We start from the raw sequence: 23,182 nt of genomic DNA, 5'->3' as shown, positions 1-23,182 counted from the left end.
TTCCCTCATCAATCTGCATACAATACCCCATAATGACAAAGCAAAAACAGGCTTTTAGATTTTTTTGCAAATGTATACAAAATAAAAAACGTATTCAGACCCTTTACTCAGTACTTTGTTGAAGCACCTTTGGCAGCGATTACAGCCTCGAGTCTTCTTGGGTATGACGCTACAAACTTGGCACACCTGTATTTGGGGAGTTCACCCATTCTTCTCTGCAGATCCTCTCAAGCTCTGTCAGGTTGGATGGGGAATGTCGCTGCACAGCTATTTTTAGGTCTCTCCAGAGATGTTCGATAGGGTTAAAGTCCGGGCTCTGGCTGGGCCACTGTAGGACATTCAGAGACTTGTCCCGAAGCCACTCTTGCATTGTCTTGGCTGTGTGCTTAGGGTCGTTGTCCTGTTGGAAGGTGAACCTTCACCCCAGTCTGAGGTCCTGAGCGGTCTGGAGCAGGTTTTTATCAAGGATCTCTCTGTACTTTGCTCTGTTCATCTTTCCCTCGATCCTGACTAGTCTCCCAGTCCTTGCCGCTGAAAAACATCCCCACAGCATGATGATGCTGCCACCACCATGCTTCACCATAGGGATGGTGCCAGGTTTCCTCCAGACGTGACGCTTGGCATTCAGGCCAAAGAGTTCAATCTTGGTTTCATCAGACCAGAGAATCTTGTTTCTCATGGTCTGAGAGTCTTTTAGGTGCCTTTTGGCAAACTCCAAGTGGTCTGTCATGTGCTTTTTACTGAGGAGTGGCTTCCGTCTGGCCACTCTACCATAAAGGCCTGATTGGTAGGGGAGGGTAGGGGAGGGAATGGCCGGCAGGGATGTACAGTGGGGGAAAAAAGTATTTAGTCAGCCACCAATTGTGCAAGTTCTCCCACTTAAAAAGATGCGAGAGGCCTGTAATTTTCATCATAGGTACACGTCAACTATGACAGACAAATTGAGATTTTTTTTCTCCAGAAAATCACATTGTAGGATTTTTTATGAATTTATTTGCAAATTATGGTGGAAAATAAGTATTTGGTCACCTACAAACAAGCAAGATTTCTGGCTCTCGCAGACCTGTAACTTCTTCTTTAAGAGGCTCCTCTGTCCTCCACTCGTTACCTGTATTAATGGCACCTGTTTTAACTTGTTATCAGTATAAAAGACACCTGTCCACAACCTCAAACAGTCACACTCCAAATTCCACTATGGCCAAGACCAAAGAGCTGTCAAAGGACACCAGAAACAAAATTGTAGACCTGCACCAGGCTGGGAAGACTGAATCTGCAATAGGTAAGCAAATTGGTTTGAAGAAATCAACTGTGGGAGCAATTATTAGGAAATGGAAGACATACAAGACCACTGATAATCTCCCTCGATCTGGGGCTCCACGCAAGATCTCACCCCGTGGGGTCAAAATGATCACAAGAACGGTGAGCAAAAATCCCAGAACCACACGGGGGGACCTAGTGAATGACCTGCAGAGAGCTGGGACCAAAGTAACAAAGCCTACCATCAGTAACACACTACGCCGCCAGGGACTCAAATCCTGCAGTGCCAGACGTGTCCCCCTGCTTAAGCCAGTACATGTCCAGGCCCGTCTGAAGTTTGCTAGAGTGCATTTGGATGATCCAAAAGAGGATTGGGAGAATGTCATATGGTCAGATGAAACCAAAATAGAACTTTTTGGTAAAAACTCAACTAGTCGTGTTTGGAGGACAAAGAATGCTGAGTTGCCTCCAAAGAACACCATACCTACTGTGAAGCATGGGGGTGGAAACATCATGCTTTGGGGCTGTTTTTCTGCAAAGGGACCAGGACGACTGATCCGTGTAAAGGAAAGAATGAATGGGGCCATGTATCGTGAGATTTTGAGTGAAAACTTCCTTCCATCAGCAAGGGCATTGAAGATGAAACGTGGCTGGGTCTTTCAGCATGACAATGATCCCAAACACACCGCCCGGGCAACGAAGGAGTGGCTTCGTAAGAAGCATTTCAAGGTCCTGGAGTGGCCTAACCAGTCTCCAGATCTCAACCCCATAGAAAATCTTTGGAGGGAGTTGAAAGTCCGTGTTGCCCAGCGACAGCCCCAAAACATCACTGCTCTAGAGGAGATCTGCATGGAGGAATGGGCCAAAATACCAGCAACAGTGTGTGAAAACCTTGTGAAGACTTACAGAAAACGTTTGACCTGTGTCATTGCCAACAAAGGGTATATAACAAAGTATTGAGAAACTTTTGTTATTGACCAAATACTTATTTTCCACCATAATTTGCAAATAAATTCATTAAAAATCCTACAATGTGATTTTCTGGAGAAAAAAAATCTCATTTTGTCTGTCATAGTTGACGTGTACCTATGATGAAAATTACAGGCCTCTCATCTTTTTAAGTGGGAAAACTTGCACAATTGGTGGCTGACTAAATACTTTTTTTCCCCACTGTAGCTCAGTTGGTAGAGCATGGCGTTTGCAACGCCAGGGTTGTGGGTTCGATTCCCACGGGTGGGGCCAGTATGAAAAATAAAATAAAAATAATGTATGCACTCACTAACTGTAAGTCGCTCTGGATAAGAGCGTCTGCTAAATGACTAAAATGTAAAAATGTATTGATATTGTGTGTTTTGTTTTCACATATGAATCCCAGTTAGAGGATTCCTGGAATCAAAGTGACCAGTATTTTTAAACCCACAGAACTACGTGAATATGTGTGCTCACTTCCCAGCATTTTTCTATTGCATTTGTTGTTCTATAGTGTATTGATATTGTGTGTTTTGTATGCTGAATTTCCATGTAAATGGACAATAAAGGTCCCATTCAGTACACTCGGTGCAACACTCTTGCCAGTTAGATCTCCATAGCTGTCTGTTCAAATCAAATCAAATCAAATTTTATTGGTCACATGCGCCGAATACAACAGGTGCAGACATCACAGTAAAATGCTTACTTACCTGCCCTTAACCAACAGTGCATTTATTTTTTTTTAAATAAAACAACAACAAAAAAAGTGTTGAGAGAAAAAAGAGCAAAAGTAAAATAAAGTGACAGTAGGGAGGCTATATATACAGTAAAATAAAGTGACAGTAGGGAGGCTATATATACAGGGGGGTACCGTTGCAGAGTCAATGTGCGGGGGCACCGGCTAGTTGAGGTAGTTGAGGTAATATGTACATGTGGGTAGAGTTAAAGTGACTATGCATAAATAATTAACAGAGTAGCAGCAGCGTAAAAAGGATGGGGTGGGGGGGCAGTGCAAATAGTCCGGGTAGCCATGATTAGCTGTTCAGGAGTCTTATGGCTTGGGGGTAGAAGCTGTTGAGAAGTCTTTTGGACCTAGACTTGGCACTCCGGTACCGCTTGCCGTGCGGTAGCAGAGAGAACAGTCTATGACTAGGGTGGCTGGAGTCTTTGACAATTTTGAGGGCCTTCCTCTGACACCGCCTGGTATAGAGGTCCTGGATGGCAGGAAGCTTGGCCCCAGTGATGTACTGGGCCGTACGCACTACCCTCTGTAGTGCCTTGCGGTCGGAGGCCAAGCAGTTGCCATACCAGGCGGTGATGCAACCAGTCAGGATGCTCTCGATGGTGCAGCTGTAGAATTTTTTGAGGATCTGAGGACCCATGCCAAATCTTTTCAGTCTCCTGAGGGGGAATAGGCTTTGTCGTGCCCTCTTCACGACTGTCTTGGTGTGTTTGGACCATGATAGTTCGTTGGTGATGTGGACACCAAGGAACTTGAAGCTCTCAACCTGTTCCACTACAGCCCCGTCGATGAGAATGGGGGCGTGCTCAGTCCTCTTTTTTTTCCTGTAGTCCACAATCATCTCCTTTGTCTTGGTCACGTTGAGGGAGAGGTTGTTGTCCTGGCACCACACGGCCAGGTCTCTGACCTCCTCCCTATAGGCTGTCTCATCGTTGTCGGTGATCAGGCCTACCACTGTTGTGTCGTCGGCAAACTTAATGATGGTGTTGGAGTCGTGCCTGGCCATGCAGTCATGGGTGAACAGAGAGTACAGGAGGGGACTGAGCACGCACCCCTGAGGGGCCCCCGTGTTGAGGATCAGTGTGGCAGATGTGTTGTTACCTACCCTTACCACCTGGGGGCGGCCCGTCAGGAAGTCCAGGATCCAGTTGCAGAGGGAGGTGTTTAGTCCCAGGATCCTTAGCTTAGTGATGAGCTTAGAGGGCACTATGGTGTTGAATGCTGAGCTGTAGTCAATGAATAGCATTCTCACGTAGGTGTTCCTCTTGTCCAGGTGGGAAAGGGCAGTGTGGAGTGCAATAGAGATTGCATCATCTGTGGATCTGTTGGGGCGGTATGCAAATTGGAGTGGGTCTAGGGTTTCTGGGATAATGCTGTTGATGTGAGCCATGACCAGCCTTTCAAAGCACTTCATGGCTACAGACGTCAGTGCTACGGGTCGGTAGTCATTTAGGCAGGTTATCTTAGAGTCCTTGGGTCCTGTTGTAACTCGTTTTCCAGTAGTTAATTCACAGTAGTTATATTCATAACTTTACTTTATCGTATCTTAGGTGCCCCCTCGCAGGGAGAGCATCAGCCCCGGGCCCCCTAAACCGGAGTTCCCAATCCACCTGATCAGCACGACCAACCAGGTGGTTCACAAACCAGGGGCGGTGCAGCAGCAGATACCCACTAAGCTGGCTGCCCTCGGCAACAAGGGCAAGGAGAAGAGCAGTAAGAAGAGGCCCCACCACCAGCGCACCCACAGCGCAGGTCAGAACACGCACAGAGCAGGTCAGAACACGCACAGAGCAGGTCAGAACACCCACAGAGCAGGTCAGAACACGCACAGAGCAGGTCAGAACACGCACAGAGCAGGTCAGAACACGCACAGCGCAGGTCAGAACACGCACAGAGCAGGTCAGAACACGCACAGAGCAGGTCAGAACACGCACAGAGCAGGTCAGAACACGCACAGAGCAGGTCAGAACACGCACAGATGAGGTCAGAACACGCACAGAGCAGGTCAGAACACCCACAGAGCAGGTCGGAACACGCACAGAGCAGGTCGGAACACGCACAGAGCAGGTCGGAACACGCACAGAGCAGGTCGGAACACGCACAAAGCAGGTCGGAACACGCACAGAGCAGGTCGGAACACGCACAGAGCAGGTCGGAACACGCACAGAGCAGGTCGGAACACGCACAGAGCAGGTCGGAACACGCACAGAGCAGGTCGGAACACGCACAGATGAGGTCAGAACACGCACAGAGCAGGTCAGAACACCCACAGAGCAGGTCGGAACACGCACAGAGCAGGTCGGAACACGCACAGAGCAGGTCGGAACACGCACAGAGCAGGTCGGAACACGCACAGAGCAGGTCGGAACACGCACAGAGCAGGTCGGAACACGCACAGAGCAGGTCGGAACACGCACAGAGCAGGTCGGAACACTCACAGAGCAGGTCGGAACACGCACAGAGCAGGTCGGAACACGCACAGAGCAGGTCGGAACACGCACAGAGCAGGTCGGAACACGCACAGAGCAGGTCGGAACACGCACAGAGCAGGTCAGAACACGCACAGAGCAGGTCGGAACACAGCTCAGTAGAACTGTTCATGTCTTTACACTCCTATAATCTCAAATGCAAATTCATCGAAAACATTGGAGAAACCTTCCATTTATTAGTCATCTACTGAGGCACTTGTTGTGAAGTCCTACTCTTTCCTCTTGACCTCAACTGTGCTAGGGGAATCATGACATTTACCCCATATTGATATTTTCTATGATCTGTTAAAGCAGTGGGTGTATATCTCCACCACAGGAGGTTGGTGGCACCTATATTTGGGAGGACGGGCTCGTGGTAATGGCTGGAGCAGAATCACTGGAATGGTATCAAACACATGGTTTCTATGCATTTGATGCCATTCCATTTGCTCTGTTCCAGCCGTTATTATGAGCCATCCTCCCCTCAGCAGCCTCCACTGATCTCCATAGTTCTGATGCAGTGTTGTCTTTCCTCCTGCAGCGTCCATAGAAATGTCTCAGGTGGTGCCGATCAGAGTGACAGGAAATGAGAGCCGGAGTCTGAGAGGGAAGAAGACTGTGAGCCCTCACAGAAACTACCAATCAGGTAAGAGCCCTCACAGAAACAACCAATCAGGTAAGAGCCCTCACAGAAACTACCAATCAGGTAAGAGCCCTCACAGAAACAACCAATCAGGTAAGAGCCCTCACAGAAATAACCAATCAGGTAAGACGAGAACCTCGGGAGTTCCAGATACACATTGTCTGATTTTTACAATGACTGGAGAACTGTTTTAACGTCTCAGGAACTAATTTAACGATTAAGTTAACCGTACGTTGTTATGCCTCCTCAGATTGTTTCTTCAGTCCTCCAGAGCCCCTGTCCAATGCTAAGCCCACCCAGACCCTGTTGTCCAGCAGCAGCATGAGGAATACCCAGAGCCAAGCCCCTCCACCCGAACCTCCACCTCCCCCTCCACCCTTCCCCAAAGACATAACAAGCAAACCAACCAAGGAACATGTCATCTACCTGTAAGGACACAGGGTGAAGACCAAAACCCTAACTAATAGGCCCTATGCCCGGGCTCTGAAACTGGCAGCCCATGTGCCAAATCCGGCCCACGAGTGATTATATTTGGCCCGCCAAAGCTCTGTTCACAGTAATGATGTGATTATTTTATTTTTTTACTGATTGGGCTTTTCTAATTTCTGGTACTTCTTGAGTTCCTGTTGAATTTCCAAAGACATTTCTATTGTTCTGATGAGTGCTTCTGTATCTAAACACTCTCTGCACTCAAGTCTTCTTTACTTTTTAAATCCTTTTTAAAGATGATTTAAATTCATGTTTGGCGGTTGTTAGGAAGCTGTTTATTATTGGAAGATGTTATTATTATTATTAACTTGTTTACAGATCTGAGGGGCCAAGCACGTTGTTATCTCAGAGTGCATAAGAAACTATTTTAATCTGAATTGACCTGCTCCTCATATTGTATTTCTTCATGTTATAGAATGTATGGAAGTAAATGTACATTTAGCTGTGAGGGGTAAAACCATTATGGCCAGATTACCAGATGCAGATTAATCTTAGTCCAGGACTAAAAAGGATTCTCATTTGAGATTCTCCCAGTTTTTTAAATCCAAGACTAGGCTTAATCTATGTCTGGGAAATGGGCCCTTATGGTATGGGGATTATGGTGTATTTTAACACTGTGAATAATAATGACTACTGTACTAAATGATGCCAATTCTACTATGGTTTAGCGAGAGTTTTCCTGTCAATAGGTTATGTTCTGGGAACCAAGGAACTTTTTTGAACAATGTTGTTTACTATCGGGAGGATGTTTGGAAGGATTTGTGAAGTATGTTGCACAGTTTCCAGTGGGAATAGAATTAGAACACATATTCTATAGATGTATGATGTCAATCTATGGTCTGTACATTCTGCTGTGACGTGGATGTCCTGGTGAACTGTTGTTGTGGTTCCCACCCCACAGCTCGATGGAATCAAAAGAATGCTGATGCCTGTAGCCAAGTCGGGGTTCAATCCAATAGTTTATTTTAAAAGCTGCATTGGCGTAATCAGATTGAATCCCCGGCCTCAATGTCACCTCCGAATGACTCACTTCCTCCCGTCCCATGTCCAGTCTAAAACAGCAGCCTGAAATAGCAGTGAAGCAGAGCAGATTGGTCCTGTCGTCCCACACCAGGATAGAATAGTAGCCTGGCCTGTTAGAGTTTGTCGTCTATGTTCTGCCTCCAGTTTACCACCTCAGTGGGAGAATCTCAATTGTATTTCCTTGATTCCTTACTTCCTCTCTCCTCGCCTCCTCAAAATCCTTGGATGAGGTCAGAGGTCCCTCCCCTCTGACCTTCTCATCCAATGGGTTTTGAGAAGGAGGCAAGGATAGAGGACGCGCGGTATCAAATAAATTCATTTGAGATTCTCCCAAGGATCATCAGTGCCAACATGCAGGACCAGGCAACTAGCCAGGCAACCAGGAAGTGACAGGGCATTGAGTCGCCACCGGCTCCCGGAGTGACACTAACCAGTCAGACAGACTCTCCATTCAGAACATGGACTTATGATTCACACAGCGCTGCAGAGCCTCCCTCGGCTCTCATCTGCAAGGCAGGCACACATTCGCTGGAGAAATGCAACAGGCACACTTTGGGGAGAAGGCCAGAGAGTCTTGACTGCTGTGAGAGTGTTATTTGAGACAGGGCCAGAATGAAAAGGGTCATTCATATTCAGCTGCAGTACAGCTCTAGCTACTGCCAGGTCATATACTACCAACTGAACATTATATTAGCAACAGAAGAAGAATGGTGACTATAATTCTGAGGTTGCCAATGACAACACCATGTAGAGGATGAAAGGCTTTGTTTCTCTATTATGGCGTATTCCTCCTCAGATGTTTAAAACCGCCTAGTGACATCTCATGTCATTGCTGCAAAATAGTGTGCAGATGAATCTGACAGGGCACTCACCCTAACCAACCAGCTTCTTCAGTCAAGACTCTTGACCTCTTAACTCTGACCCCTAACCTTTGACCTCTAGCAGACTGTTAAAATAGTGGTGTTCCTCTGCTCAGACGTTGCTGACGCATGCCAGATCTTACAACGCCTTGATAGGTATTTCACGTATCAGCTAACCACATGTCATAGCAATCTGGTGCCCAATGGCACAGTCGATGATGTGGCACACAACCATTGGTTGATGCATGCAACGTCTTAGCAGGGGAACACCACCTCTATTTCCAGTACTGCCAGGTCCTTCCTGTGTTTATGGACTCATATGGCTGTGATGAAATGAACTACATCAACAAAAACCAAACATCTACTTTGATTAGCTACTGAATATACAGTGGGGTCCGGGATTATTGGATCCCTTGATAAAGATGACCAAAAAAGACTGTATAAAATAAATAATACAAATACTGGACTATGTTGTATGCTCAAAAAACTATACTGAACCAAAATATAAACGCAACATGCAATAATTTCAGAGATTTTACAGTTACAGTTCATATAAGGAAATCTGTCTATTGAAATAAATTAATTAGGCCCTAATCACATGATTTCACATTGGCCCACCCACTTGACTGGGCAGGGGCGCAGCCAGTAGGACCCCCCCACTGGGTAGCCAGGCCCAGCCAATCAGAATTAGTTTTTCCCCACAAAAGGGCTTTATTACAGACAGAAATACTCCTGTTTCATCAGCTGTCCGGGTGGCTGGTCTCAGACGATTCCGCAGGTGAAGAAGCCAGATGTGGAGGTCTTGGGCTGACGTGGTCTGCGGTTGTGAGGCCGGTTGGACGTACTGCCAAATTCTCGAAAATGACGGAGGTGGCTTATGGTAGAGAAATTAACATTAAATTCTCTGGCAACAGCTCTGGTGGACATTCCTACAGTCAGCATGCCAATTGCACGCTCCCTCAAAACTTTAGACATTTGTAGCATTGTGTCAAAACTGCACATTTTTCGTGATTACCGATCAATTATACATTTATAATTAGTAGGTTTTGTTATATGTTTTAACAAATCTTATTTTTTTTGTACTTGTATTTTTTTTTGTGGTGTGGTTTTCATATAAGATATATACACACATATGCACACCGTTTATTTTATGCAAATATTTTTTTGTGGCCTTTTACACAGGTGCACGTTGTGCTCGGGACAATGATCATGCTGTTTAATCAGCTTCTTGATATGCCACACCTGTCAGGTGGATGGATTATCTTGGCAAAGGAGAAATGCTCACTAACAGGGATGTAAACAAATTTGTGCACAACATTTTTGAGAAATAAGCTTTTTGTGCGTATGGAACATTTCCGGGATCTTTTATTTCAGCTCATGAAACACGGGACCAACACTTTACGTTTATATTTTTTTGTTCAGTATAGGTGCCGGTACTGTTTATATTTAGGTGCAGGAATGCCACAATACTTTTGACCTAATATTCTATTAGAGGTGCAGGAACTGAAACCTTACAAACATCTGAGGTGCCGGTGCTCAGTTCTGGAGAGCGCCTGCCCAAGTCCAGCACTGGTTGGGTCCCAAATGGGCCCTGGTCAAAAGTACTGCACTGTATAGGAAAGCCCAAAAATATTTAGCAAATGTATCGAATAAAAAAAATAAAAAATCACTGGAGATTTCAGACAATTGATTATATTATCATGAGACAGGGTACCCCCCCCCCCCCAAAACATACAAATCATCACTTATCATAGTTTAATTAAGAAACATAATAAACTGTAACATGAATACAGTACTCTGTCTTCATAAAGCACTATGCACAGAGACAGAGACATTCCAATTGTAACCATGGATACCAGTAAGGCCAAAACCCATTTTTTTTAGACAATATGAATAGTATAACCTGATCGGTCGCTCGGCATTAGGTCTCCTTATAATCCATGTGTTTACATGGTAGTTACATACCAGTAAGTAATTAGTGTAATTCATTTTTAACCTAGCTGCCTACAATGTAATTACACCTATCTACTACTGTATGTAGCTGCCACATAAATACATGGGTTTTACACCTAATGGAAAATGGGACCACAAAATCTACTAGAGAAACGATGGGGACAACATTAGTATTATATAAAGACAGTGTGTAAGCTACTATATAAACCACACACTTATCGTTGACAGCCTGGTCTAAACCAAACCCACCCACAGCATGCAAAAACAATAAAGGTCAAAAGGTCAAATTTAAACCAATCAAAACAAACTATTGGGGACGGTTTCCCAGACACAGATTAAGATTTATCCAGGATTTATAACAATTTACATGGAGATACTCCATTAAGCTTGCTTTTCAGTTGACTGGGAAACCGCCCCTTGATGCCCTAAATCAATAACCTTAATTATCCTATACCTTTTGGTAGTTGAGAATCCATGATAGCACCACATGATAAAGGGTATGCACTGTAGACACTCTCAAGTCATCTTTCATAAACAGAGGGACAGGCCCTAGTGTGGTTCTTCTTCTTCATGGTACTTAATAAAGAAGAAAAAGAAGGAACAAGCTGACCGACAGAGCTTCTGATTGGTAGGACTGCGACACATCGACCTAGTAGTGTAGATTATTGAAAGCTATTCTGCGTAGGACTGGTGGGTTGAACCCTGAACTGAAGAATGGAGGACAGGAGAGTTGAGGCAGAACATCTATTTCATGTGACGGGATGAGAAAACTTCATGAGAGGGGCCGGGGGGGGGGTGTTAAAGTCAGCGTAGGTTGCAGTCGAGGCTGTATATGTTGTGCTCTTTGACTTAGTCTATAGCTCATCATCCAGGACACCCAGCCAGTGCTGATCCTGCTGACCCAAGGTGTTTCACACAACTACCACTGTAGGTTGAGTACCCTCCCTCCCTCCAGCCCCTTTCTTACCCTTTTCACACCAAGTGCACTGAAATGTTTATAATTGATGTCTGTTACGAACGTATAGATTTCCATTGAGATCCTAATGTTTAAAAAAATAACAAAAATGAAATAAGAAATTGGCATCATAGAAGTCCTTTACTCTGATTTGCTGGCCTCTTTTTCTGGAAGGGGAGAGACCTGACGTGGCGGAGAAGGAGGGTCCTCACTCTGATTGGTTGCTTCAGGACCTTGTGGCTCAGGATTGGTGAGGGGCTCCTCTGTGAGTGGTCCTGGGGTTTGCATACAGTTGATTGGTTGCAGAACTATGGGAGGCTGAGAGGGACAAACAGAGTGGAGACATCAGACCACTGTGGAGCAGGTCTGGGAGACAACAATATACTATTGACAACAGGAAAGACAGCAATAGACACAGAGATAAGATTGTTTATGCAGGATGCCAACAAAATATACAGCCATTCCTCTGTCAACAAGTGGATTCTAGATCAATGGACTAAATAAAGCCTTGAATGTTTTTCTATTATGAGGTTGTTGTCCTTCACTAGAATCAACACTGACTGGAGGCGTGTGTTAGCCAGCCTGGTAAACCGTTAGCAGAGGTATGGCTGTACATTGAGCTAGAAAACACCTCAGATAAAACTGGTGCCCTGGGTTGACTATACAGCACAAATATATTTGGGACCAGGCTACCTCAGACACACAGAGGGGGAAAACATTCTCAGGAAGGAGAGATCCTTCGGAGCGCCTCGTTTCACACTACATTCAAACCCAGTAGCTTCTAGAAGCGCGTTCATAATTCGCAGTTCAGAGAAAAGGGGTGAGAGACAGTTCAGTACACTCCCCTTGTCACCACCAGATACTATTCATGTTGTCAATGTATCATGAGTCTACCTACCAATGGTGTTTAATGACCCCAAACCCAATTACCCCCAACAAGTATCTATTCTAACACCACAGGACAATCTATTGTTAAGAAAATATGACAGTTGTTTAAGAGCAGAGGAATACAATGATAGAATAAAGGCAGACCCTGATCCCAGAGAATCCACAGTAAAACGACAGTATAGGACGGGAGGGCAGAGCAGAGCAGGGGAGGGGAGGGGGACAGCAAACAGAAACGGCAAGTTGGAACAAAGAAGCAGATTATATCTAGTTTGTTTTCAGGGTTAAGGTACTCAACTTTAAATTCTAGGTTTACTTTGTGGTACATAACACTAGAAATGTTTCTTTCCGTAGAAGAAGGCACTCATATCAAACTGGTAATCACCACAAATCCACTTCCTGTCCAGAATAATGGCAGCTCTTTGCGCCACAGCGCCACTGCCAGGCTGGAGAGGAGGGTGCAAGGCACCAGGTATAGCAGGGCTGGCTGACCCATCTGCATCAGGGCCAGAGCTACAAAGGTGATGAGCAGCCCGATACCATAACCTTCAGGGGGGGAGGAGGGAGAGGAGAGATGGAGGAGGGAGAGGAGAGAGGGAGAGAGAGGAGAGGGGGAGGAGGGAGAGAGGGGAGAGAGAGTGGGAGAGAGGGGAGAGAGGGTGGGAGAGAGGGGAGAGAGGGTGGGAGAGAGGGGAGAGAGGGAGGGGAGAGAGGGTGGGAGGGAGGGGAGAGAGGGTGGGAGGGAGGGAGGGGAGAGGGAGAGGAGAGAGGGTGGAGGGAGAGGAGAGAGGGGAGAGGAGAGAGGAGAGAGGGTGGAGGGAGAGGAGAGAGGGTGGAGGGAGAGGAGAGAGGGTGGAGGGAGAGGAGAGAGGGTGGAGGGAGAGGAGAGAGGGTGGAGGGAGAGGAGAGAGGGTAGAGGGAGAGGAGAGAGGGTGGAGGGAGAGGGTGAAGCAGGTATGTTACTGCTTGTTTGGAACAAATACTATTAAGACTCTACACACAAATGAGATTTTTGACTATCAAAAAGACAATGCAAATCGAAATGTGTTGGTCTTACCGATAGTGCAGGCCAGGAAATAGAACCGTGAGGACTGCATGAGGATGTCAAATCTGTGACAGTATGCTACCAGCAGACCTGAGAGAGAGAGAGAGAGAGTCATGTCAGCTCAACCGGGACGAGTGCAGATATCTCGCCACAGAAAGATACGATAACAGGAGTTAGATATTGTACGATAAAGGACCAGGTGAAGAAAGACTCCTGATGAGATTGGATTAGACACTATGGGAGGTACCTGGTACTAAGACAGGATACAGTAGTAGAATACAGTACAGCAGAAGAGTACAGTAGTAGAGTATAGCAGTAGAGTACAGTAGTAGAGTACAGTAGGAAAGTACAGTACAGTAATATGATACAGTAGTAGAATACAATACAGTAGTAGAGTACAGTAGTAAAATAGAGTAGTAGAGTACAATTGTAAAATACAGTGCAGTAGTAGTGTACAGTAGAGTAGTAGAATACAGTGTAGTAGATTACAGTAGTAGAGTACAGTAGTAGTGTACAGTAGTAAAATACAGTAGTAGAATACAGTAGTAGAGTACAGTAGTAGTGTACAGTAGTAAAATACAGTAGTAGAATACAGTAGTAGAGTACAGTAGTAGAGTACAGTAGTAGTGTACAGTAGTAAAATACAGTAGTAGAGTACAATGTAGTCCTCTGTAGCTCAGCTGGTAGAGCACGGCGCTTGTAACGCCAAGGTAGTGGGTTCGATCCCCGGGACCACCCATACACAAAAATGTATGCACGCATGACTGTAAGTCGCTTTGGATAAAAGCGTCTGCTAAATGGCATATTATTTTTATTATTATTATATTATTATATTATATTATATTATATATTATATACAATAGTAAAATAGAGTACAGTAGTAAGATACAGTAGTAGAATACAGTACAGTAGTAAATCAAATCAAATTGTATTGGTCACATGCGCCGAATACAACAGGTGCAGACATTACAGTGAAATGCTTACTTACAGCCCTTAACCAACAGTGCATTTATTTTTAAAAATAAAACAACAAAAAAGTGTAGTAGAGTACAGTACAGTAGTAGCTAACAGTAGAGTAGTAGAATACAGTGCAGTAGATTACAGTAGTAGTGTACAGTAGTAAAATAACAGTAGTAGAGTACAATAGTAAAATACAGTACAGTAGTAGAATACAGTACAGTAGAAGAGTACAGTAGTAGAGTACAGTAGTAAAATACAGTACAGTAGTAAGATACAGTAGTAAAATACAGTAGTAGAGTACAATAGTAAAATACAGTACAGTAGTAGAATACAGTAGAGTAGTAAAGTGCAGTAGTAGGGTACAGTAGTAGATTACAGTAGTAGCTAACAGTACAGTAGTAGAGTATAGTACAGTAGTAGATAACAGAGTAGTAGAATACAATGCAGTAGTAGACTACAGTGCAGTAGTGTACAGTAGTAGAGTACAGTAGTAGAGTACAGTAGTAAGATACAGTAGTAAAATACAGTAGTAGCGTACAGTAGTAGAGTACAGTAGTAGGGTACAGTAGTAAGATACAGCAGTAAAATACAGTAGAGTATAGTACAGTAGTATTATACAGTAGTAGAATAAGGTACAGTAGTATAGTATAGAACAGTAGTAGAGCACAGTAGTAAAATACAGTGCAGTAGTAGGGTACAGTAGTAGAGTACAGTAATAGGATACAGTACAGTGGTAGAATACAGTAGTACGTTGATTTTTTAAAAACATTTACGTCATTTAGCAGACGCTCTTATCCAGAGCGACTTACAAATTGGTGCATTCACCTTATGATAGCCAGTGGGACAACCACATTTGTTTCTTCTTTATTTTTTATGGGGGGTGGGGGAGGGGGGAAGAAGGATTACTTTTATACTATTCCAGGTATTCCTTAAAGAGGTAGGGTTTCAAGTGTCTCCAGAAAGTGGTCAGTGACTCCGCTGTCCTGGCGTCGTGAGGGAGCTTGTTCCAACATTGGGGTGCCAGAGCAGCGAATAGCTTTGACTGGGCTGAGCGGGAACTGTGCTTCTGTAGAGGTAGGGGAGCTAGCAGGCCAGAGGTGGATGAACGTAGTGCCCTCGTTTGGGTGTAGGGTCTGATCAGAGCCTGAAGGTAAGGAGGTGCCGTTCCCCTCACAGCTCCGTAGGCAAGCACCATGGTCTTGTAGTAGATGCGAGCCTCAACTGGAAGCCAGTGGAGTGTGCGGAGGAGCGGGGTGACATGAGAGAACTTGGGAAGGTTGAACAGCAGACGGGCTGCAGCATTCTGGAAAAGTTGTAGGAGTACAGTACAGTAGTAGGGTACAGTAGTAGAATACAGTACAGTAGTACATATAGTAGTAGAGTATAGTACAGTAGTAGAGTACAGTAGTAAAATACAGTAGTAAAATACAGTACAGTAGCAGGGTATAGTACTGTAGAAGAGTACAGTAGTAGAATACAGTACAGTAGTAGAGTACAGTAGTAGAATACAGTAGTAGAATACAGTACAGTAGTAGAATACAGTAGTAGAATACAGTACAGTAGTAGAATACAGTAGTAGAATACAGTAGTAGAATACAGTACAGTAGTAGAATACAGTAGTAGAATACAGTACAGTAGTAGAATACAGTAGTAGAATACAGTACAGTAGTAGAATACAGTAGTAGAATACAGTACAGTAGTAGAATACAGTAGTAAAATACAATGCAGTAGTAGAGTACAGTAGTAGAATACAGTACAGTAGTAGAATACAGTAGTAGAATACAGTAGTAGAATACAGTACAGTAGTAGAATACAGTAGTAGAATACAGTACAGTAGTAGAGTACAGTAGTAGAATACAGTACAGTAGTAGAATACAGTAGTAGAATACAGTATAGTAGTAGAATACAGTAGTAGAATACAGTACAGTAGTAGAATACAGTACAGTAGTAGAATACAGTAGTAGAATACAGTACAGTAGTAGAATACAGTAGTAGAATACAGTACAGTAGTAGAATACAGTAGTAGAATACAGTACAGTAGTAGAATACAGTAGTAAAATACAATGCAGTAGTAGAGTACAGTAGTAGAATACAGTACAGTAGTAGAATACAGTAGTAGAATACAGTAGTAGAATACAGTACAGTAGTATAATACAGTAGTAGAATACAGTACAGTAGTAGAATACAGTAGTAGAATACAGTACAGTAGTAGAATACAGTAGTAGAATACAGTACAGTAGTAGAATACAGTAGTAGAATACAGTACAGTAGTGTTACCTGGTACTAAGATGTCGCCAAATCCAAGCAGAGAAAAGGGCCTGTCACACAGAGCCAGAGGGGAAGAGTTGAGCCGGGGCACTTTGAGCACCATAGGAAGCTGGAAGGAGGCCAGCAAGGACAGAGAGCATCCTCTATTAGTTACATTATTACATCCTTCAATTGCTACATCAGTTCATGTGAAAGAACAGCTGTTATTTGAGAGCAAATCAGCAACAGAACATATCAAATCAATCGATGCCAAATGTACCTTTTCATGTGTGGAGGAATCAGAGGGCCCAGCCGCCACCTCCACCATAATACTATGACCACTCTGAGGAGACAAACACAGGACACATGGTAGTGGCTTAATGCAGGGTTTCCCAAACTTGGTCCTGGGGCCCCCCCTGGGTGCACGTTTTGGTTTTTGTCCTAGCACTACATAGCTGATTCAAATAATCAAAGCATGATGATGAGTTGGTTATTTGAATCAGCTGTGTAGTGCTAGGGCAAAAACCAAAACGTGCAACCAGGGGGGGCCCCAGGACCGAGTTTGGGAAACCCTGGTTTAATATATAGTCCATTTATCTAGCCAGTTAGTTCCTGCTTCATGTATAGCACCTACAGTGACTTCAGAAAGTATTCACACCCCTTTGTTATGGCAAGCCTAAATAAGTTCAGGAGTAAAAATGTACTTAACAAGTCACATAATAAGTTGCATGGACTCACTCTGTGTGAAATAATAGTGTTTAACATGCTTTTTGAATGACTACCTCATCTCTTTACCCCACACATACAATTATCTGTAAGGTCCCTCAGTTGAGCAGTGAATTTCAAACACAGATTCAACCACAAAGACCAGGGAGGTTTTCCAATGCCTCACAAAGGGCACCTATTGGTAGATGGGTAAAAAAAAAAAAAAGCAGACATTGAATATCCCTTAGAGCATGGTGAAGTTATTAATTATCTATACACCCAGTCACTACAAAGATGCAGGCGTCCTTCCCAACTCAGTCGTCGGAGAGGAAGGAAACCGCTCAGGGATTTCACCATGAGGCCAATGGTGACCTTAAAACAGTTATAGAGTTGAATGGCTGTGATAGGAGAAAACTGAGGATGGATCAACAACATTGTAGTTACTCCACAATACTAACCTAAATGACAGAGTGAAAAGAAGGAAGCATGTACAGAATACAAATATTCCAAAACTAGCATCCTGTTTGCAACAAGGCACTAAAGTAAAACTGTAAAAAATGTGGCAAAGAAATGTTAATGTCCTGAATACAAAGCATTATGTTTCGGGAATATCCAACAGAACACATCACTGAGTAACACTCTTCATATTTTCAAGCATGGTGGTGGCTGCATCATGTTATGGGTATGCTCGTCATCGACAAGGACTAGTTTTTTTAGGATAACAAGAAACGGAATAGAGCCAAGCACAGGCAAAATCCTAGAAGAAAACCTGCCTTCCAACTGACACTGGAGACAAATTCACTTTTCAGCAGGACAATAACCTAAAACACAAGGCCAAATCTACACTGGAGTTGCTTACCAAGACGACATTGAATGTTCCTGAGTGGCCTAGTTACAGTTTTTACTTAAATCGTCTTGAAAATCTATGGCAAGACTTGAAAATGGCTGTCTAGCAATGATCAACAACCAATTTGACAGAGCTTGAAGAATTTAAAAAAGAATAATCAAATAAAATATTATTTGTCACATGCGCCGAATACAACAGGTGTAGACCTTACAGTGAAATGCTTACTTACAAGCCCTTAACCAACAATGCAGTTTTAAGAAAGAATACCTACAAAATAAAATAAGAAATAAAAGTAACTAATAATTAAAAAATAACAGTAGGGAGGCTATATACAGGGGGTACCGGTACAGAGTCAATGTGCGGGGGCAGCGGTTAGTCGAGGTAATTGAGGTAATATGTACATGTAGGTAGAGTTAATAATGTGCAATATTGTACAATCCAGGTGTGCAAAGCTCTTAAGAGACTTAACCAGAAAGACTCACAGCTGTAGTCACTGACAAAGGTGATTCTTACATGTATTGAGCCAGAGGGTTGAATACTTATGTAATCAATTGTGATGTCACGAGAGGCTGTGTCCTGGAGGGACGTTACATCCCCCTGAGGTGGCTGCAAACCCAGACAGCTATGGCTCCATCTGCTGGTATGGTCGGGAACTCCACCCCTCTATGGCCAATCTTCCCACGCAGCTGAAACAAATCAGGAGCTGATGAGCTGAAGGTTTTGGGAAGGGAAGAGACACACTGAGGGAGTGTGTGGGGGGTGAAGAAACACAGTCTCCAACCTGGGCTCTCTGGAGGACAAGAGTGCTGCACGTCCACTTCCAGGAGGAATATAAGGATTTGGAGATACTTACCTTTGGGAAATACTCACCTTTGGATATATGCACCTGTGGAAATACGTGAGAGACATTTGGAAGGACTTTTTGCTGGGTTGGCCACTAGCTGCAACATGGACTACAGTAAGGCTGGGGAAAAGTTATCTGAGCGAGTGAGAATTATGATTTTGGATGTGGAAGAGACATCCCTGAACTGTTAACCCTCAAAGAGCCACAAGAGAACAGAATTTTGTTATATTTTCGTTAATTTCCCAAGACCTATAATAAAATCCTTGTTTTGTTTGAACCTTGTCTCCTTGCACTACTTGAGCAACCCCGCTGAAAGCTGTGTAGCCTCTCGTGACGTCACAGATGGTGGAGAACACGGGCATACTCAAGCATTAATAGTGCATGGCAGAGGAGGATACCGAAGGTTTGATCACCCAGTTTTCCAAGTTGGCCGTAGGCTCCCCGCCGACTGAAATGGAGGACATATTGAAAGCCCTTGTTGCTGGCCAGCAAGCCCAGATGCAAGCAAACGTGGCTCTCTTGGAGGAGCAAAAGAAAGCCAACCTTCTGAAGGCAGAGGAATTGCAGTTGCAGAGACAGAGGGTTGTCCAAAATACCCGCCCAATAAAGGCAAGTGACTTTATATCTAAGATGGGAGCTACCGATGACATTGAGGCATACCTGCATGCATTTGAGGCCACGGCCACTAGGGAAGCCTGGCCCAAGCAACAGTGGGTTGGTCTGTTAGCCCCCTTTCTAACCGGGGAATCGCTGAATGCTGTCCGGGACCTGGGCCCTGACCAGGTTACTGACTATGATGCCCTGAAGGCTGAGATCCTCAGCAGATATGGACTCACAAAGTTTGGTATGGCCCAGCGCTTTCACAGCTGGACCTTCCAACCAGACCAACCTCCTCGGGCGCAGATGCATGAACTTGTCCGAATCGCAAGGAAATGGCTGGATCCGCAGAGGAATACAGCAGCGGCGGTGGTGGAGGCCGTTGTGGTGGATCGTTACCTACGCGCCCTGCCTTATGAGGCAAAACGGTTCATCAGTCAACAGGCCTTGACCACGGCTGATCTGACCGTGGAAGCTGTGGAAAAGTACCAGGCCACAGCGGAGATGCTGAATGCTTCCCGAAAAGACCCCAGGAGTGCGGCCCCACCACAAATGGGAAGAACCCGTCCAAAGGACCCCAAGGTCTCGAACCCAGCCACGTCAGGACTTATCCCGGCTCCAGGGGGAGCCAGAAACCAGGCGGGTCCAAGAAGAGTACACCAGGAGGGGGAAACTCGACAGTGTTACCGGTGTGGGGAGATGGGACATATCTCCTGGCAGTGTGGGAAACCAGCCGATGAACCTATGCCCACTGCGGAGTCCTCCAGCTCAGCACCCACACACCGTTTTGCCTCGCTCTTGGGAGTCGTAGATGGCGGCCCAGATCGACCCCCCACCTGCCCGGTAACTGTGAATCACCATGATGTGGAGGCCTTACTGGATTCTGGTAGCCGGGCCACCCTGGTGCGTAAGGATTTGGTGGGCCCAACGTGTCTGACCCCGGGGAAAGTCCTCCCAGTTTCCTGTGTCCATGGGGACACCAGAGAATACCCCATTACTGAACTTACAATGACCAGCACACGGGGAACCATACACACGACGGCGGGGGTGGTTGATTCCCTCCCCGTCCCTGTCCTAATTGGACGAGACTGCCCAGCCTTTTACCCACTCTGGAGAGAGTCTCAGGAGAGGATAACCCGAGTACCTCGGAAACGGAGAGGCAAGACTCATCCTGGGAAGGCTCCGGTGCAATCCTCCGAGTTACTCACTCCCGCCCGGGCTCTGATAGGGATGGCAGGTGCCCAGACCGACACCGAGACTGGTCCGGATACGGGAGAAGAGAACGCAGCCCAGGAAAGTGCTCCGTTCTCCAGTGAAGAAGACGTCCCAGGCACCCAAGAGCTTCCCCCTCTCACAGGCCAGTATGGTACGGCTCAATTACAAGATCCTACTCTTGCAAATGCCTTAAGAAATGTGCAGGTATTAGAAGGTGTAGTGTTAGGTGATAAGACAAACCCTACTTACCCCCATTTCGCAGTAAACCGGGGGTTAGTATATCAGATAGTCAAGAAAAATGATGAAGTGCATGAACAGCTCCTCGTGCCACAGCCCTATCGGGCCACAGTACTCAACCTAGCCCACACACACCCGCTAGGGGCCCACTTGGGGGTAGAGAAGACTAAGGAAAGAATCATGCAACGTTTCTTTTGGCCAGGAGTACACAAAGAGATAGAGAACTACTGCCGTAGTTGCCCTGAGTGTCAGCAGGTTGCGCCAAAGCCCACATATAGAAACCCGCTCATTCCCTTGCCCATTATCGAAACTCCTTTTGAGAGGATTGGATTAGACATAGTCGGGCCCTTACCGAAAAGTTCCAGGGGACATCAATACATTCTGGTCATTCTGGACTATGCATCCCGGTACCCGGAGGCCATTCCGCTGAGGAAGGCTACATCCAGACAAATCGCCAAGGAGCTGTTCCGTCTCTCAACTAGTCTGGGAATCCCAAAAGAGATATTGACGGACCAAGGGACTCCATTCATGTCCAGGGTGATGAAAGAACTCTGTGCTTTACTGAAAATCAAACAGCTGAGAACCTCGGTCTACCACCCCCAGACAGATGGCCTAGTCGAACGTTTTAACAAAACACTAAAATCCATGCTGCGGAAAGCGGTAGGGGAAGATGGGCGCAACTGGGATCAGCTGTTACCATACATATTATTTGCGGTGAGAGAGGTACCTCAGTCTTCTACTGGTTTTTCACCCTTTGAGCTCTTGCTTTCCTACAGACCCAGAGGACTGCTCGACATCGCCAAGGAGGCCTGGGAGGAGCAGCCATGCCAACAGCGGACACTGATCGACCATGTCGGGGCTATGAGGGAGAGAATGAAGGCCATCTATCCCATGATGCGGGAACACCTGGAGGCCAGTCAGCGGCAACAGCAAGCCTCCTACAACAGATCTGCTCAACCCAGGGAGTTTAAGCCGGGGGACAGAGTGCTGGTCCTGGTGCCAACCGTTGAGTGTAAATTCCTGGCAACCTGGCAAGGACCATATGAGGTCATTGAACGCATGGGAGAAGTAAACTACAAGGTGAGGCAACCAGATAAAAGAAAAACTGAGCAGATTTATCATGTTAACCTTTTAAAGAAGTGGCACGCCAGAGAGGCGATGTTCAGCTGTCTACCCCCCACAGAGACCAAGGAACCGGCGCGAGAAGAGGTTCAGCTGGGTCCAAATCTGTCCCCACATCAACGACAGATGGCCCTGGAACTCGTGGAGCAGAACCAGGATGTCTTCTCCTCCCTTCCCGGTCACACAGAGGTGGTCCAACATGAGATCCGCACCATGCCTGGCCGAACGGTAAACCAGCGCCCGTACCGCGTGCCAGAGGCTCGTAAAGTGGTTATACAGAAGGAGGTAAGGAAGATGCGGGAGTTGGGAGTAATCGAAGAGTCCCACAGTGCCTGGGCAAGTCCCATCGTACTGGTTCCCAAGCCAGACGGTTCAGTACGATTTTGTAATGACTATCGAAAGTTGAATGAAGTGTCTGAATTTGATGCATACCCAATGCCTCGTGTCGATGATTTAATAGACTCCTTGGGGCATGCTCGTTTCCTAACCACTCTTGATCTCACAAAAGGCTACTGGCAGGTGCCCCTGACCCCGGCGTCCAAGGAGAAGACAGCCTTTGCCACCCCGGAGGGGCTCTACCAGTATACCCGACTTCCGTTTGGTCTCCACGGGGCACCTGCCACGTTCCAACGCCTGATGGATCGAGTCCTTGCGCCCCACAAGAGGTACGCAGCGGCTTATTTGGATGATGTTGTTATACAAAGTCCGGATTGGGCCAGCCACATACCCCGGGTACAAGCGGTGCTGGATTCGCTCAGGGAAGCAGGGCTCACGGCAAACCCGAAGAAGTGCAAGCTGGCCTTCAGTGAGACAAACTACCTGGGGTACACCATTGGGCGGGGGTTGGTCAAACCACAGGAAGCCAAACTGCGGGCCATACAGGACTGGCCGCAGCCCATCACCAAGAAGCAAGTAAGGTAATTTTTGGGCCTCGCTGGCTACTATAGACGCTTTATTGCAGATTTTGCTACCATAGCTGCACCGTTGACGGAGCTGACGACCAAACGCCACTCACGAATGGTGAAGTGGAACCCTGCGGCGGAGGCGGCTTTCCTCAACCTGAAGCGAGCACTCTGCTCCAGTCCGATCCTGGTGGCACCAGACTTCAAGAAGGAATTC

The 23,182-nt window shown here is 45.8% G+C and overlaps 2 protein-coding genes across 3 annotated transcripts in view; one reads left to right on the top strand and one right to left on the bottom strand.

The window, feature by feature from the left end:
• The window catches only part of LOC311098733 (rho guanine nucleotide exchange factor 18-like), a 40,880-nt gene extending 31,965 nt beyond the window's left edge, over positions 1-8,915 (top strand). Inside the window, exons 20-22 of one of the 2 annotated variants that reach the window (XM_084139275.1) lie at positions 4,519-4,720; positions 5,978-6,082; positions 6,330-8,915. In XM_084139275.1, the coding sequence (XP_083995401.1) occupies positions 4,519-4,720; positions 5,978-6,082; positions 6,330-6,511 (489 nt within the window). In that variant the 3' untranslated portion in view covers positions 6,512-8,915. Of the gene's footprint in view, positions 1-4,518; positions 4,742-5,977; positions 6,083-6,329 lie in introns of both variants that reach the window. The other variant, XM_084139274.1, reaches the window with a different exon arrangement.
• Positions 8,916-11,500: 2,585 nt separating this feature from the next.
• LOC311098732 (signal peptide peptidase-like 2B) overlaps positions 11,501-23,182 on the bottom strand; it is a gene marked incomplete at its 3' end in the record, with an annotated part of 31,223 nt that continues 19,541 nt past the window's right edge. Inside the window, exons 11-15 of the mRNA XM_084139273.1 lie at positions 16,777-16,839; positions 16,527-16,626; positions 13,302-13,379; positions 12,630-12,790; positions 11,501-11,677 (exon numbers count right to left, since the gene is read on the bottom strand). Of these exons, the coding sequence (XP_083995399.1) occupies positions 11,501-11,677; positions 12,630-12,790; positions 13,302-13,379; positions 16,527-16,626; positions 16,777-16,839 (579 nt within the window). The remainder of the gene's footprint in view (positions 11,678-12,629; positions 12,791-13,301; positions 13,380-16,526; positions 16,627-16,776; positions 16,840-23,182) is intronic.

The sequence above is a fragment of the Coregonus lavaretus genome (genome assembly GCF_964263955.1).
Source record: "Coregonus lavaretus genome assembly, chromosome: 23".
NCBI lineage: Eukaryota > Metazoa > Chordata > Actinopteri > Salmoniformes > Salmonidae > Coregonus > Coregonus lavaretus.
This window is presented reverse-complemented; position numbering and strand designations above follow the sequence as displayed.